Genomic DNA, 14,221 nt, shown 5'->3' on the forward strand with positions numbered 1-14,221 from the left:
GATGAATCCTAATGACTTTGGTGATCATCTGACCTCTAGTGCCAGTATAAAGTTGACATTTGTGATATTGGTTCAGACATTCATGTCCCCCTCAGGATGAATTATAATAACTTACTGATCTCTTAACTTTTCTTGTAGCACCATCATCAGGACAACATTTCAGTTTGCTCAGTATTTTGGTTTATGACCAAATACCTGAAAAACTAAACTGTGTTTAATGCTACTTAGCAAATGTTACCATGATAAACTAGGATGGTCAACGTGGTAAACGTTATATCTGCTAAACATTAGCATGATAGATTTGTCATTGTGAGGATGTCAGCATCTCAAAGCACCACTGTGCAACCTCATAGAGCGGTCATGTCCCGTTCTCCTCTAAGATTATGTTTCCTTGTTTCCAGTTATTATTTCCTGTTTTATTTATACTCATCTTTGTCTCTCGTTTCAGATACTTCACTTTATCTGCCCCGCCCTGATTGTTTTCACCAGTCCCTCGTTATCCCCGTCCTTTCTTTGTGCATTTAGTCTGTGTGCTCCACTTTGTCTGTGCCAGTTCGTCTTAGCTCTTCTTTGTTAGCGTTCCAGCCTTGTTTCCTTGTGGGATTTTTTTCTGTGACTCTGCCTTATCCTAGCATTTTTGGATATTGCTTGTTTATGGACAGACTTCCTATGAACCGTACCTGTTTCTGGAAAGTAAAGACTGTGTTTTTTTTGGAACTCAATCTCTCCCTCTGTGTCACGCGTTTGAGTCCAGTTCCTTGTGGTTTCACCTGACGTTACAAGACCCACTAATGTGACTTTATAGCCTCTTGTTTAGGCTGTAAAAAAAATTAATTTCCTCAAGTTTGAGTCCCACCCACCTGGTCTTTGAGCTCCACCTCTCCCAAGGTCAGGTGCGTATTTCAAATATACTCAGTTACCAGTTTGTCAAATACAGTCTAATACATCAAAATACATCCTGCTCAGTTGACTTTAATTTAGCGGTATTGGGTTTGAGAAATGTTTGTGATATATTCTGAGCCCTTATGTTTGTAAATATGGGTGGACAAGATATAAGAAATACCTACAATGTGGTAGACAGAGTAGAACTAGTGTAGATGATGAAGATGTAGAGAGGAAAGGAAATAAGTAGGATGATGAGAGGACTGAGGAAGAAGATGGAACATTTTGGGGTGGATTTTGAAGACTATTTGCAGATGACATTGGACTATTTCTTGTGAATGTGCGATACAGTAACCCTCTCACAGAGTAGAGGCCAGAAAAGAAAGATGTGTTTTCTACCGTTGCTGGGCAGAATAAAGACCTAAACAACCTTGAAGCAATTACTGTAATGTCTTGTAATGTTCTCTTGCCAGTAATTATGTAATCTGTTGAGAGACGTGGGCTAAAATGTGCTGAGATTTCAGACTGACTAAAGCACATCCAGTTTCACGATGCTTTTGAGTAATATTAAATATTGTATAAATAGATCATTAATAACCTCTACAAAAGCACCCAGGTAGTTCACCCAGTTGCTTTCATTGTATTCAAAGCTGACGGGGCTGAAAGCAGTAAAAGTTTGGGTAGTTTTTTATCTCCATATAGGCTACCTGTTGAGAGCTGTTGCCCTGGATAACTCTGTCAGCGCCCGACCAGCAGCAGGAGCTTTCTCAGGCGTTTCCTGTTGCGTAACATCAGCACGAAAATAACCTGCCAAGATGACAGGTTGGCTGATAAATATTACATAGACGGTATGTGATATTAAGTTATTTTTAGAAAATTGTTGATTTAGCTCTGAAACGTCATTCCTATTCTTCCATAAAATTCAGTCAAGCACACATACACACATATATACATTTACATATATATATATTATACATATACAATATATTTATAAGGTCCAAATAACAGCAGCAGGCATCTATGTGCGAGAACTTGCAGTAAGAATGAACACGGCTGAATGAACCCTACCATTGTTATAACAATACTCTACGTCTCTTTTTCTGATTCATTGGCATTCATTGTCACCTCTGTCTATCCATACAAAAATAGAATAGAATAGAATATATCTTTATTGTCATTGTACAAGTACAACGGAATTTAGTGCAAGAAACATAGACAATAACGTGCCTCTAAAACTATAACAAATAATAATAATAATAATAATAATAATAATAAAAACACACATACCACACACAAAAAGGTATAAATCCCGCACATTTTAGATTTTTTATATAATGTTTCACTAGTTTCTGTATTGTTGATTTTATTCCTGAGTGCAAAACACTTTGTACCACTAGTTTTGAAAAATGCTATATAAACGTTATTACTATTACTACATGGTTATCACATATGGAACATTTCATTTCATGTGATAAATTGATAAATTCACATGGTATAGGCATGTGTGATTTTCAGATATTCACATGCGGTACATTTACATATATAGGCACGTGTGGTTTTTCAGCATTACGCGTGAAATGCATTTTCATTTTCCGATTTAAAAATTTGAATTTCACATGTGATTTTTTGTTTTTGTGAGGCATTATGTCACTCTGTCCCTCCCTCTCTCTTTTTCCTCTCTCCTCCTGCTGTTGAGCATTTTGCATGAAAGAAAGAGACCAGAAAGGCAGAGGCAGCTATTCTGCATTTACAACTACTGTATGTGCATGAGTGTGACTGTGTGTGTGTGTGTGTGTGTGTGTGTGTGTGTGTGTGTGTGTGTGTGTGTGTGTGTGTGTGTGTGTGTGTGTGTGTGTGTGTGTGTGTGTGTGTGTGTGTGTGTGTGTGTGAGTGTGTGAGTGAGTGAGAGAGAGAGAGTGCGAGAGAAAGGGATGCAGACGTTTGGCAGAGAGAGGAGAGGGATTTGGCCGACTTGTCGGGGTCTTTCATGTCACATTTCTGCCCTGAGGACCTGACCTCTGTCTCTCTGTCTGGAAAATAACCTGCAAAAACTAAAATGGAATATCGGAAATCTCCACTCTACAAAACAGTCGGAGCAACATCCCTCCTGCTGCCTCGGCATCAGAGAGAGAAGAACAACTGAAGGGGGGAGAATGACTGCAAATGTTAATTCATATCAAAGTAAGAAAGTGAAGAAGAGAGGAGGGCTTGTGTACGTGGGCCTATCTGACAACTGGGGGAGGAGAAGAAGATTTATTCATATAATTATACTGTTAGTGTTCTTTTTTTTCTTCTTTGAGGGAAAGGCAAAGAGCAGAGAGAAGATAATAGGAAAGGGGAGGAAAGGGGAGGAGAGAGTAGAGGAGTACAGAGCAGAGAGAGGAGAGGACCAGAGCAGAGAGGAGGAGGAAGGAGAGGAGGAGGAAGAGGAGACGAGAGTGGAGGTGAGGAGAGGAGAGGATGGGAGAGGAGTAAACACACCACAGATGGGATCTTGGCATTAATGACATGTAAGTGTAAACAGTGTGTTTGCATGAGGTGAGAGTTGCACATGTTGATGCTTGATGTTATTGTCTTTGTGGATGATGTGGATGATGTCAAGAGTAATATGTCTTAGGGAGTCACTTTCTTTTCCTCCACACATTGCTCTTTCTCCCTCTCGACTATCTTTACTTTCACCTGCTCTAACTCTCTCTCTCTTATTTCATATCTTCTAATTCTGTGTACATAGTGTGTATCTCTGTCTCCTCTCTGCAGGTCATGTTAGATACTAACAGTGTAGCAGCAGAGGGAAAGGCCAGTGTCACATTGCATTAGCGTTACACACACACACACACACACACACACACACACACAGAGGGTGAAATACGCTTAAAGTGTGATGAGCACACGTGGATGATGTGTGTGTCTCCTGTGTGTGTGCGTGTGTGTGTGCTGGTGTACAGCGTGAGCAGAGCAGAAGCAGGCGTAAGAACCATACAGTCCTCTTAACCACATGGAGAAAAACAAAGAGCTATTGTGCCACATAAGAATTTGGCCAGACTGCACAGACACAGAGAGGAAAAGTGAGAGCTGTCTATAAAAATAGGAGGAAGGGAAAGTCTCTTGCACTTCCTGTTGGCATGTTAGATCTAGACTTTGGTCATGTAGCAGAAACAAACACATTGGATGATACAATATGCACCAAGAAAGCAGCCGTTTTGACATGTCCAGGCAGGGTAAAAACAGGTGTAGCCCTAATCAATAACATTAATTGTGGCCCTGTTCCCTTTAGGTGGGCCAGGGTCCTGGTATTTTGCATGCTGGACCATAATTAACATACCTTGACATGTCAGAGAGTTTAGAAGCAAAGAGACGAACTCCGGTGTTTTTTTGTTTTTTACAACACCAGCTGCCACTATTTTGGACTGAAAACACTTATTATATTTATAATATTTCATTGTTCAACACATTTTCGGTAGGAATTTAACAATAGAATAGAAATAATTTTGTCTTACTTTTGTATGGCTCTCTTTAGGCGGACGTTTTACTGGCGTCCAGGTAGTCGCTTTCAGTCCAAAATGGCGAAAGCGTAGCTTTGCTGCTGGCCGCTTTTGTTGCAATGGAACGAACAATTGACTTTTTTCTATTCTATTGTCATATTCTATCGAAATGGCCTGTGTTGAACAATATAATATTTAAATATAATAAGCGATTTCAGTCCAAAATGGCAGCTGTTGTCAAAAAAACACCGGAGTTTCGTCTCTTTGCTTCTATACTCTTTTTTTATAGTTTGGCATGTAACCCTCCTAAACCGACAAATAGTAGTTTTTACACTTCAGTTAAACAAACGGTGTATAATGCGTTAAATGTGAACTTTAAAGGTGTTAGATTTTGTTACCTTTGGATAGAGCCAAGCTAGCGGTTTCCCCGTTTCCAGTCTTTATGCTAAGCTATGCTAAGCTAACTGATGGTACATTACTAACACAAAAGTGGTATCCATCTTCTCATCTAACTTTTTAACTCTCATCTGATAAATAATAGATTTCTTTTGCAAAAAATAAATCCTCTCATGCGTATATATATATCATCAGTGTAAACAGCTCCTGTTGTCTAGACGGCTGGACAGAGTGGCTGTAATGAGCTGGCTGCAGGCCAACTGTCTCATACTAATGTCTTTACATAACTGATGTTCAGCTGCCTGATAGTAAATTCACTACACTTACCTGTTGAGACACTGATTTTTTTCTTTTCATGTGTTCTCTGCCCGTACTCGTTGTATAGACGCCGTCACTTCATGAAACAAAGCCGTTTTTTTATTTTATTTTATAAAAACAAGGCGTGATTCATCAATGCCAAATAAAAAAGCATGCTGGTAATATACTAAACTATGAATTACTTGTGATGGCACGGTGACATGCTTTTTCCTGTAACAAACAGTAACCCAAATTGACCAATCCAAAAGACAGAAAGAGAGAATAAGAGCAGGAGAAAGAGAGGGGCAGTCACGTCCTGCAGCATTTACACACAACATCACAAAATGACCCTGACAGTCAGTGGATTTAGAATTGCTCGGAGGTTGTGTTGTGTTTGGTTGTGTTATGTTTCACCGCAATGTCATGCGATCTGTTGCCGTGTTGTTTCTTCTTGCACTTGCTGTGTTGATGCATTGCTTTTTGACTGTTTTGTAACATAATTACAGGCCCGAGGTGTGTTTTTATGCTAAAGAGACATAAATGCATTTTACTGGGCACATATTAATGTGACAGGCGAAATGCAGATTTGTTCTTCAGTGTGCAGTTTTTACTAAGAGGTCAAGAGTGCTGCGCCGTCTGTTTTATAGTTTTTACAGCAGAAACATACTCAAAAATTAGGTCAGTTTGATCTTCTCTGAGAGCATCATCTATTTTTTATTTGTTCAAGTTTAAACGTCTGCCGTGTCTTTACAGCCTCACAGCATGAGAGTACTACATGCAGGTTGTGGCTTCTTTATACTTCTGCTCAGTTTTAGACTTCACTTCTTTTTTAAAGATTGTGTTTTCATGGTACGATACATTAAAAGTTGTTTGTCATGTAGTCTGGTCTGTCTTCATAAAGTGATTAGGCTTGTTTGCAATCATTAATAAAAGGTTTAATGGAGAACAAAAAGCTCATAAACACCCAGAACGCATTCACATGTAATGATATGTGTTTACAGCTGTCAGCTGGGGAAATCATAACACGTTCATGAAATTAAAAAAGCTCCACAAAAAGAGAAAACCAATGTCACTGTGTCCTTTTAACCCCGCTGCACTCTGTTTGTACTTTCATAACAGGATTAACGCTAACGGCTAGAGAGCTTCATTTCATTTGGGAGAAGAGATTCAAAAGTTTTAGACGAGAACATTACAACATGTTACGGAAGAATGTCAGTCCTGCCGATGGGGCTTCACAAATGTTCTGAGTAATTATAGAGTCACGCTTCAGGCACAGTTCACAGATTTAAAATGTCACTCATACGTGCAGATATTGCTTAACTCAAGTGTTTGCAGATAAAGAGAATAAAAGTAATGTAGGACACAGACTTTCATTTATCTTTCAAAATGCTCAAAGGGGATTGTAAGTGTTTGCAGGATGTGAGTGTTGGTGAATAAGTGGTGATAAAATAAACACTCTTATCTTATTACACAAGACTGTAGCTACAACGAGTGATAGTTGCTCATTTGCATTATCCACTGCAAGAGGAGGGAGCTTTTTATAATTGCTGGACAAGCTGATGTAGTCAGGTTTATTTCTGGAGCAGTATAACTCAATCAGTCAAATCACATTATGCAAAGTCAACGTCCAATACTCTGTCAGAGTTTTCACATTTCAAGCAAAGACAGATTTTTACCTCAGATTGTTAAATTTGAACATGTTTTAATGTATGAAGATGGAAAAAGATCTAGTATATAACAAGTAAAAAGCAAATACAAGAGAAACGTCATAGTTTTATGTGGCAGAATATGTTTTTTCTTTTTTGTTAATCATCTTGTAACCCCTCAGATTTATTGTGTGGATTGTTTCTGTTATCATCACTTACATGTATATAACAGCAGCTGATTGAGCCATTGAGCCAAACTCCTCAAAACATGATGTATTTGAAATATTGAACTCTTGTAAGTTGAAGCGTAAAGAAACGCTCAGGGAAGTAAAGCGTTCCATAAGATAAAAACACGATCACATAGACCGTGGAGCCTTTAATCTGAGCAGATCAGTTTAGAAAGAGGTTAAGAAAGACAAGCAGACACAGTGGAGTCTCCTCTTGCTCGCCTTGTTTCCCTCCCGGTTCTCCTCTCCTTTCAGAGGATGAAGGATCTTGCTGGATCCTCTCCAGGACTTCAGCTCTGTTACGCCTTTATACCCACTTCCCCTCCTGATCTCTCTCTACCATCAGACAGTCTGGACCTGTCAAACTAACAATACTGTATATTTAGAATCAGAGCCATCAATAACTAACACCAAAGGTGTGTATGGGGGAGTTCCAGCCTGGGTGTGGGGCTACATGTCTAAACACAATACCGTATAGAACTATTTGTCTCTACTCTACATTTAACTTGGTGTTGTAAGTTAATGTGGGCAATAAAACATGGTGTGGTATGTGGCACTGATTGATACTCTACTTGTCCCTGAAACAAGAACATAACACGTCTAGGCCCACGGCAAATGTTTGCATTTTACATCCACGTCTCGGCTTGGTCTTGGCTTATTCCATGACACCAGCTTGTCTGTGACAGCAGCATCATATCTGTGCTGTGTGTCTGTGTAAAATGTGTTTGTGTCCACCAGCAAGGTCAGCTACATGTTGATCTGAGTGATTATATTTACAACCTGCTGAGAGCAAGTTGGCTGACGGCTGTTTGTTGCCACCTAGTGGTTCTCCCCAGAGACACACTGGTGACCAACTACTTTACCTTTACGTGAGTCAGTTCTACTAGTAGCCTCACCATTTATAATCAGTAAAATGATTTGCATGTGTGGGCAGTTCAGACTGTCTAATCTAACATACAACATCCACACAACGCGGCCAGGAGGTCATGGCAGGAAGCTGAACTTGTACCTTATTACTGTGAGGTCACAGTGTTGACTACTGATTATAATGGATGGGTCACTTAGTACCTGATGCTTGTGGGAGAGAGTAGCTATAAGGAGAAGACGATGTGTCACTGTTTGGATAGGCCTACTTATAATGCAGAGACTGGTCTTATTAATCCTCTCATATCATACATGCCAAATGATGACATAGTTGTGTACCCCTATAGCACAATGGGATTTCAGTCTAAATGTTAACATCCCATAGTGCAAGAAGAACTACAAAATGTGTGTCACAGGAGGAAAAAAGGTTTAAGGTTACAAAGTTTTCAAATCTTATGTAAATTGTTCAAGAATGAGGTGTATATTACTCTTAAACGCACAGTGTGTGCACTGTCCAGAGACATGCCAATTGCGAAAAAGTCTTGCAAAATGCTCTCCTCTTGTGTCAGACATCTATCTTACCTTAGTTCTGTTTTTTTTTATTATTATTTTCTATTTTGTGCAAAAGTACTTACAGCTCATTTTGCAATCAACCATTTTCCTTTCCCTCTATTTCCACACTTGGTGTAATTTTCCCCCGCAAAGAATGACGTTTTCTCTGTTTATCGCTGTATTTTTTCTATACTGAAACAACAAAACCTGTGAATGTATCATACATGAGTGTATCAAAGTACGTGTTTTTTGTGTGAATACTTGCTTTATTACTTTCTGTAAGTGTGCAATCTTAAATTTAAATATTGGCATGTGCCTTTTCTTCTCAACCCTGCGGGCGAACAGCAGCTCAGGCATGTTTATATCGAGGGGGAAAGTGAGAAACGATGTATACATAAAGGTATAAGGCATCCATGTTTCCAAAGTACTATAATTATATTATAAGTAACTCGTCTTCTCACCAACAAGAATAGTTCAAGTTCTGGATAAATATAAATGATTGATGATACTTTTTCTACAGGAGCATATTTCTTAAAACTCACTTCAATAATTCAACATAGAGTCATTTTAATGAGCGTGGTTGGTTCACATGAGTAACAATGACTGTGCGTCCCAGATCACAGGGCTTCAAAAACCTCTAGAGAGTACCAAGATTATTATCATTTCAAAAAAGATAAAAGATCATTTTTTATATCATACTAGGTGATTACTTGTTGAGCCACTGTTTGGTTTGTCCGTTCTGGGCTACTGTAGAAACATGGCGGAGCAACATGGTGGCCTCTGTGAAGAGGACCCGCTCCCTATGTAGATATGAAGGGCTCATTCTAAGCTTACGAAAACACATTTCTGCTAATAGATCCCCCGAAATGCCACACACTGTTCCTTTAAGGAGAAGGATAATTTGTAGACCAAAACTGTCCCTCATGCTTCTCCCTTTCTTCTCATTTCTAACCCGCTATCATCTCTTACTTCTGTCCTCTCTCCTCCACCCCTCACACCTACAATCTAGGGGAGTCATGAAGGATGACCTCCACTGACCTCTGCAGGAGAATACGATAAGCTGTGATATCATGAGCGCTGCGACGTCAGCAACCCCAAATATGGAGGTGGTCTCCCAGGAGATGGCATTGCTTAGCAACATACTGGCAGCTTACACCTTTATTGCAGGTAGGTCCCATCAGCAAAATGGCCATGTGTGACTGTGTGTGATCACGAGGTAGACTAGTGGACAGGTGAGGGATGACAGTGTCATGGAAAGAGCAGAGAAAGGGAAAGAAAAAACTTTTAATATTTATTTTTATTTTTCTCTTAGACCAACCCGAGAGGACAGCCTTGGTGTTTCTGGGCGGTGTCTCTGTCGGCCTTCTTGTCACACTCTGCGCCATCGTCTTCCAGATTCACTGTCGAGCAGACTGTCACTATGGCAACAATAAGCACCCTCACCATCGCCACAGGAACAGGCATCATCACCGTCGCCATCACAGCTGTCCCCTCCATCAACCCATTGACAGTAATCCAGACAGCACTGCTGTGGTTGCCTCCGGAGGGACCGGGCCTGCTGGGGACAGTGAATCAGAGGACTGGGACGACACGTCTGACCTGTCGTCACGGAGGCGAAGACGCTTCGAGAGAGCTCTGCTGCACGCCAGCATGTTCACATCAGCTGAGGGTATCTCTCGCACAGACACACACATGTGACATACAGATGAAGAGTCATGCCTCATATCAAGACCATTAAATCCAAACATTAAAGGTGCTATTGATACATTGATAACATTCAGCCACTAGATGTCAAACTCTACCTCCCCCGTTCCGTTGCATTTACTTCACAACAAGTCGTTGCCAGGCAGCCATTTATCTGTTTTTTTCCATACTAACAGATGACTACTATTGGCTCACAAACCAATGTTTGAAGTGGAAACCAAACGACAGATATCTTCCACAGAGATAAACAAAACACTCATTTTGGACCCGCCAACATTTTTTAAATGATTAATTCACAATCATAATTTTTTTTTCAGGAAAAGCCCTACTTTTATTCGGCACCTTTCTAAAAGCTCTGTGGATGTTTTGTTTTGTTTTTTTCTTTTTTTTAAATATTTGTCTACACAAACATTTTATCAACAAGACCTTTAAAACAGCCATCATCTCAAGCAGTGCTCAGGTAGCAGAGAGGATACATTACATTTAAAAAAAAAACTCAACAGAGATTGATCCATTATCTGTAACCGCTTATCCCATTCGAGGTTGTGGGGGTGCTGGAGCTGATCCCAGCTGACATTGGGCGAAGGCGGGGTACAACCTGGACAGGTCGCCAGACTATCACAGGGCTGACACTTAGAGACAGACAACCACTCACGCTCACATTCATACCTACGGGCAATTTAGAGTCAACAATTAACCTGCATATCTTTCGACTGTGGGAGGAGCCCGGAGAACCCGGAGAAAACAGGAAACAAAATACAGTGATGGAAAGTAACTAAGTAAAATTTTAAGGTACTTGAACTTTACTTGAGTATTTCCATTTTATGTTACATTATGCTTCTACTTCTCTACATTTCTGTTGCAAATATTGTACTTTTTATCCACTTCATTTATTTGACAGATAGTCCTATAGTTACTAGTTACTGTGAACATCAGGATTTTATAGCACCACCTCGACCAGTTAAACATCCAAATGCTTGGGTCATTCAGCTTGACGTTCACTGGTAAGGGAGTATTTTTATAGTGTGGTACTTTTACACGAATAAAATATCTTAAAATAAGAGTTTGTAACATTTTGGGGGATCTATTAGCAGAAATGGAATATAATATTCCTAACTATGTTTTCATTAGTGTATAATCATCTGAAAATAAGAGTTGTTGTTTTTTTTGTTAGCTTAGAATGAGCCCTTCATATCTACATAGGGAGCGGGTCCATGTTGCTCAAACTAAACACTGAGTGAAACTGCGGTAATGTGAGCCACAGAGTGCAAAACCGTGGTACCGCCAGCTGCCGTCTGACTTTCGTTGCTCATAAAGTAGTCTTATTATGGTAAGGATGGCCTCTGAGTGAGGTGAACAGCTTTACCACGGTTTTGCACTCTGCGGCTCACGTTATCGAAGTCTTGGAAAGGGAGGAGTGAGCGGAGGGGTACTCAGTTGGTTGCAATCTGCAACCACACTACTTGATGCAGCCAAATCCTACACACTGTCCCTTTAATACTTCTTCCACCACTGGTCAATTGCAATCAGTGTCCACATTTAATGTTTGGCCTGAATATATTTGAGAGATATTTGATCATGTCCTCAGGTATTGTAGTGATCTTATGTCCAAAACAGATTAAAAAACAGTAGACAAGCAGAGTCAAACATTGCAGAACAGTTAAAACTGTAATGTGAGTAAAATATAACGTTTTAATTTGAATCTTTGTGTAAAAATGTTTTATACAATTAATTTACCTAAAAGATGAAATAGACTCATTGTGAGAGGCAGTGTTAAAGAATGAGTTTTCATTTTTAATGTTGCCTAATAATGTGTCAATTTACATTTATACACACTCATTCACAGATTCTGAACACTGCTGTCAGAAATACACATGCTCATACATACTTTAAAATAGAAAGTCTTCTCAACGGTGATGTGAAATTTGATGGTTATGTGGATGGACAGTGTATGGGCATGCTTTAATCCTTGTCTGTGTGTGTGTGCGTGTGTGTATCATCAGAGCTGGATCGGGCCCAGAGGCTAGAAGAGCGAGAACGGATCCTCCGAGAGATCTGGATGAACGGACAACCAGACATCAGTACAGTCACTCAGAGCCTCAACAGATATTACTGACGCATAATCTAATAGGCAGATAGTCAGAAGGACATGAAGATAGACAGGCGAGCACATGGATGAAAGGTGAATAAAACAGATAAACAAATCAAATAAAAAAAAACACTGGATGAAATTAACTTAAACCATCAGATGGGGAGTGCTGTCTGCTCTGCACCAAAGAGACTCTTTACAGATCAGACTATTAGTGACAGTACCGCCGGGAGCAGTCGCCTCCACTCTGTAAACAACAAGGAAACATATGAGTTGTGATGGCTCAGTCCTCCAATACAAGATGACACTGAAGTGTCTGGAAGAAGAATGACATTGTGCCCCGAAAAGTCGACAAGTAGAGACACAATGGACCTACAGACTCTGTACAGAGCACACACTGCGATATGTAACTGCTGTTAGTGAAAACCGTACAAGGGATTTTATAACTTTTCAAATGTTTAACAGGTGCTTTTGAGAAACATGGACAGAAAAGGAACAGGAGGCAATGTGGAGGCTGAAATGCTGATGCAGCTGTTCTTAAGTGTATGGATTCAAATATTATTGTGTTGCACTTTTCTCAGCTCCTAATTGGAACCTAAATTAAAGACAATAGAAGATACAGAAGAATGAAATGGGGATAGACGTTATCTGCCAAGATACATTTACACATACTGGTGCTTTTAATCCCCACATAAAGAGAATACTTACAGGAAGTATGGCTGTGGTGGTTGATAAAATATGTAAGGTATAACCTGACAAGTGTGTTAATTGGTTGCATTTGTAGGCTGGAGGCTTATCAGCTACAGGTGTTGTTGCACATGAGACAGCAGGTCATCATGTTTGAGAGGATCATGCTGCCTTTATTTCTTTGGCTCATGTGGTTTTGAGCTGAAAAAAAATTCTAAACTTTCATTCCAGGAATTTATGAAAGCTGTTTTCTGTACATATTATTGAGTAAAGTCTCGTATTAAAATGAAATATGGTTGCTCACATTCTTTTGGTGTGCTGTACATGTGTCTCATCCACTGGGAGGAGAGATTATGGACTGTGGTGGGAGCCCAGAACAGACCGTATATCCAGGGAATGATATTGTTGACAGCATTAAAAAACAATATTGAATTTTTACCTAACCTAGCAATAACAAGGTATCTGTAGTCCAGGTGAGAGGTATACACAGTCCCTTTCAGAGTTTGAGGCAAAAACTTACCCTAAACACAAGGAAAGGTCTACTCTGTGGACAAAACAGAGTGCCAAAGTCAGTGTCAAAAACACATAGAGTATTGTGGACACACACAAACATGACCATTTGTGTTTGTTGGACGCAAAGCAAGCCGGCTCTTTGCGGTTATGGACAAAGACCTGTGTTAACTCTATCATTTACTGTATATCCGTGAGTATGATCAGTTGTTGGAGTCAGACTCCCCCTGGTGTTCATAATGTGCCCCTCCACTCTGTACACCATGTCTCAGTATATTTACATACAGCTTGAAAAGCCAAACGGCAAAGAGCAAAAGCAACACGGAGGGAGGAAAATGAAAAGACAACAAGACAACTTTCAATCAGATCATTACAATTATAACACATAGATGAATAAGTAATTGTGGTAGCCAAGATAAAAGCAAACATGTAGTGATAATAATATTTGTGGAGACTCAGTAACATATCATATATCACTCATTAGTTAAACCTTCAAATTAATCATCATATGCACCACAATTATCCACACAATAATCAGTAACTTTATCCTTATTGAGAATAAGTTAAAGCTCAGCACTGGTGCTTTAATTTATGAACTATATATTTCCCTTAAAAACTCAGTTTGGTCACTTGAATCTTCAGGATTTTACTCAGTTCAACTACACTCTTCTGCAAAGGGCAGAAGATATGCTCCTCCTGCCCTCTAATGTTCACAAGGTGACATGCCACAAGTCAGCTAAATAACATGACTACCAGGAGTGTTGGGACTTTGGTCAAATTGAGTCGGAGTAATGAAAAACTATTAACTACTAACAAAAAAATGATGCAATGATTGCTTTAAAGGTACAGTTTGTAGCATTTCAGGGGTATATATAGTATAGTATA

At 39.7% G+C, this 14,221-nt stretch overlaps 1 protein-coding gene across 2 annotated transcripts; it reads left to right on the forward strand.

Annotated features, from left to right (window-relative positions):
• The first annotated feature begins 2,649 nt into the window (after nt 1–2,649).
• eva1ab (eva-1 homolog A, regulator of programmed cell death b) lies at nt 2,650–13,120 on the forward strand. 2 transcript variants are annotated; one of them, XM_074625798.1, is made up of 4 exons: nt 2,650–3,392; nt 9,356–9,513; nt 9,659–10,015; nt 12,054–13,120. In XM_074625798.1, exons 2-4 carry the CDS (start codon nt 9,417–9,419, stop codon nt 12,164–12,166), a joined length of 567 nt encoding a protein of 188 aa, XP_074481899.1. In that variant the 5' UTR covers nt 2,650–3,392; nt 9,356–9,416; the 3' UTR covers nt 12,167–13,120. The 2 variants fall into 2 exon arrangements, with proteins under 2 accessions (XP_074481899.1, XP_074481905.1); XM_074625804.1 differs by having other exon boundaries at nt 2,650–3,063.
• The last annotated feature ends 1,101 nt before the right edge of the window (nt 13,121–14,221 follow it).

The sequence above is a fragment of the Sebastes fasciatus genome, chromosome 2 (assembly GCF_043250625.1).
Source record: "Sebastes fasciatus isolate fSebFas1 chromosome 2, fSebFas1.pri, whole genome shotgun sequence".
In the NCBI taxonomy this organism is placed as follows: domain Eukaryota; kingdom Metazoa; phylum Chordata; class Actinopteri; order Perciformes; family Sebastidae; genus Sebastes; species Sebastes fasciatus.

Coding starts and splice junctions, on each gene's coding strand:
- eva1ab (XM_074625798.1), top strand. CDS start 9,417: ATGAGCGCTGCGACGTCAGCAACCCCAAATATGGAGGTGGTCTCCCAG. Junction 9,514..9,658: donor AGCTTACACCTTTATTGCAG/GTAGGTCCCATC, acceptor TTTTTCTCTTAG/ACCAACCCGAGAGGACAGCC. Junction 10,016..12,053: donor CATGTTCACATCAGCTGAGG/GTATCTCTCGCA, acceptor GTGTATCATCAG/AGCTGGATCGGGCCCAGAGG.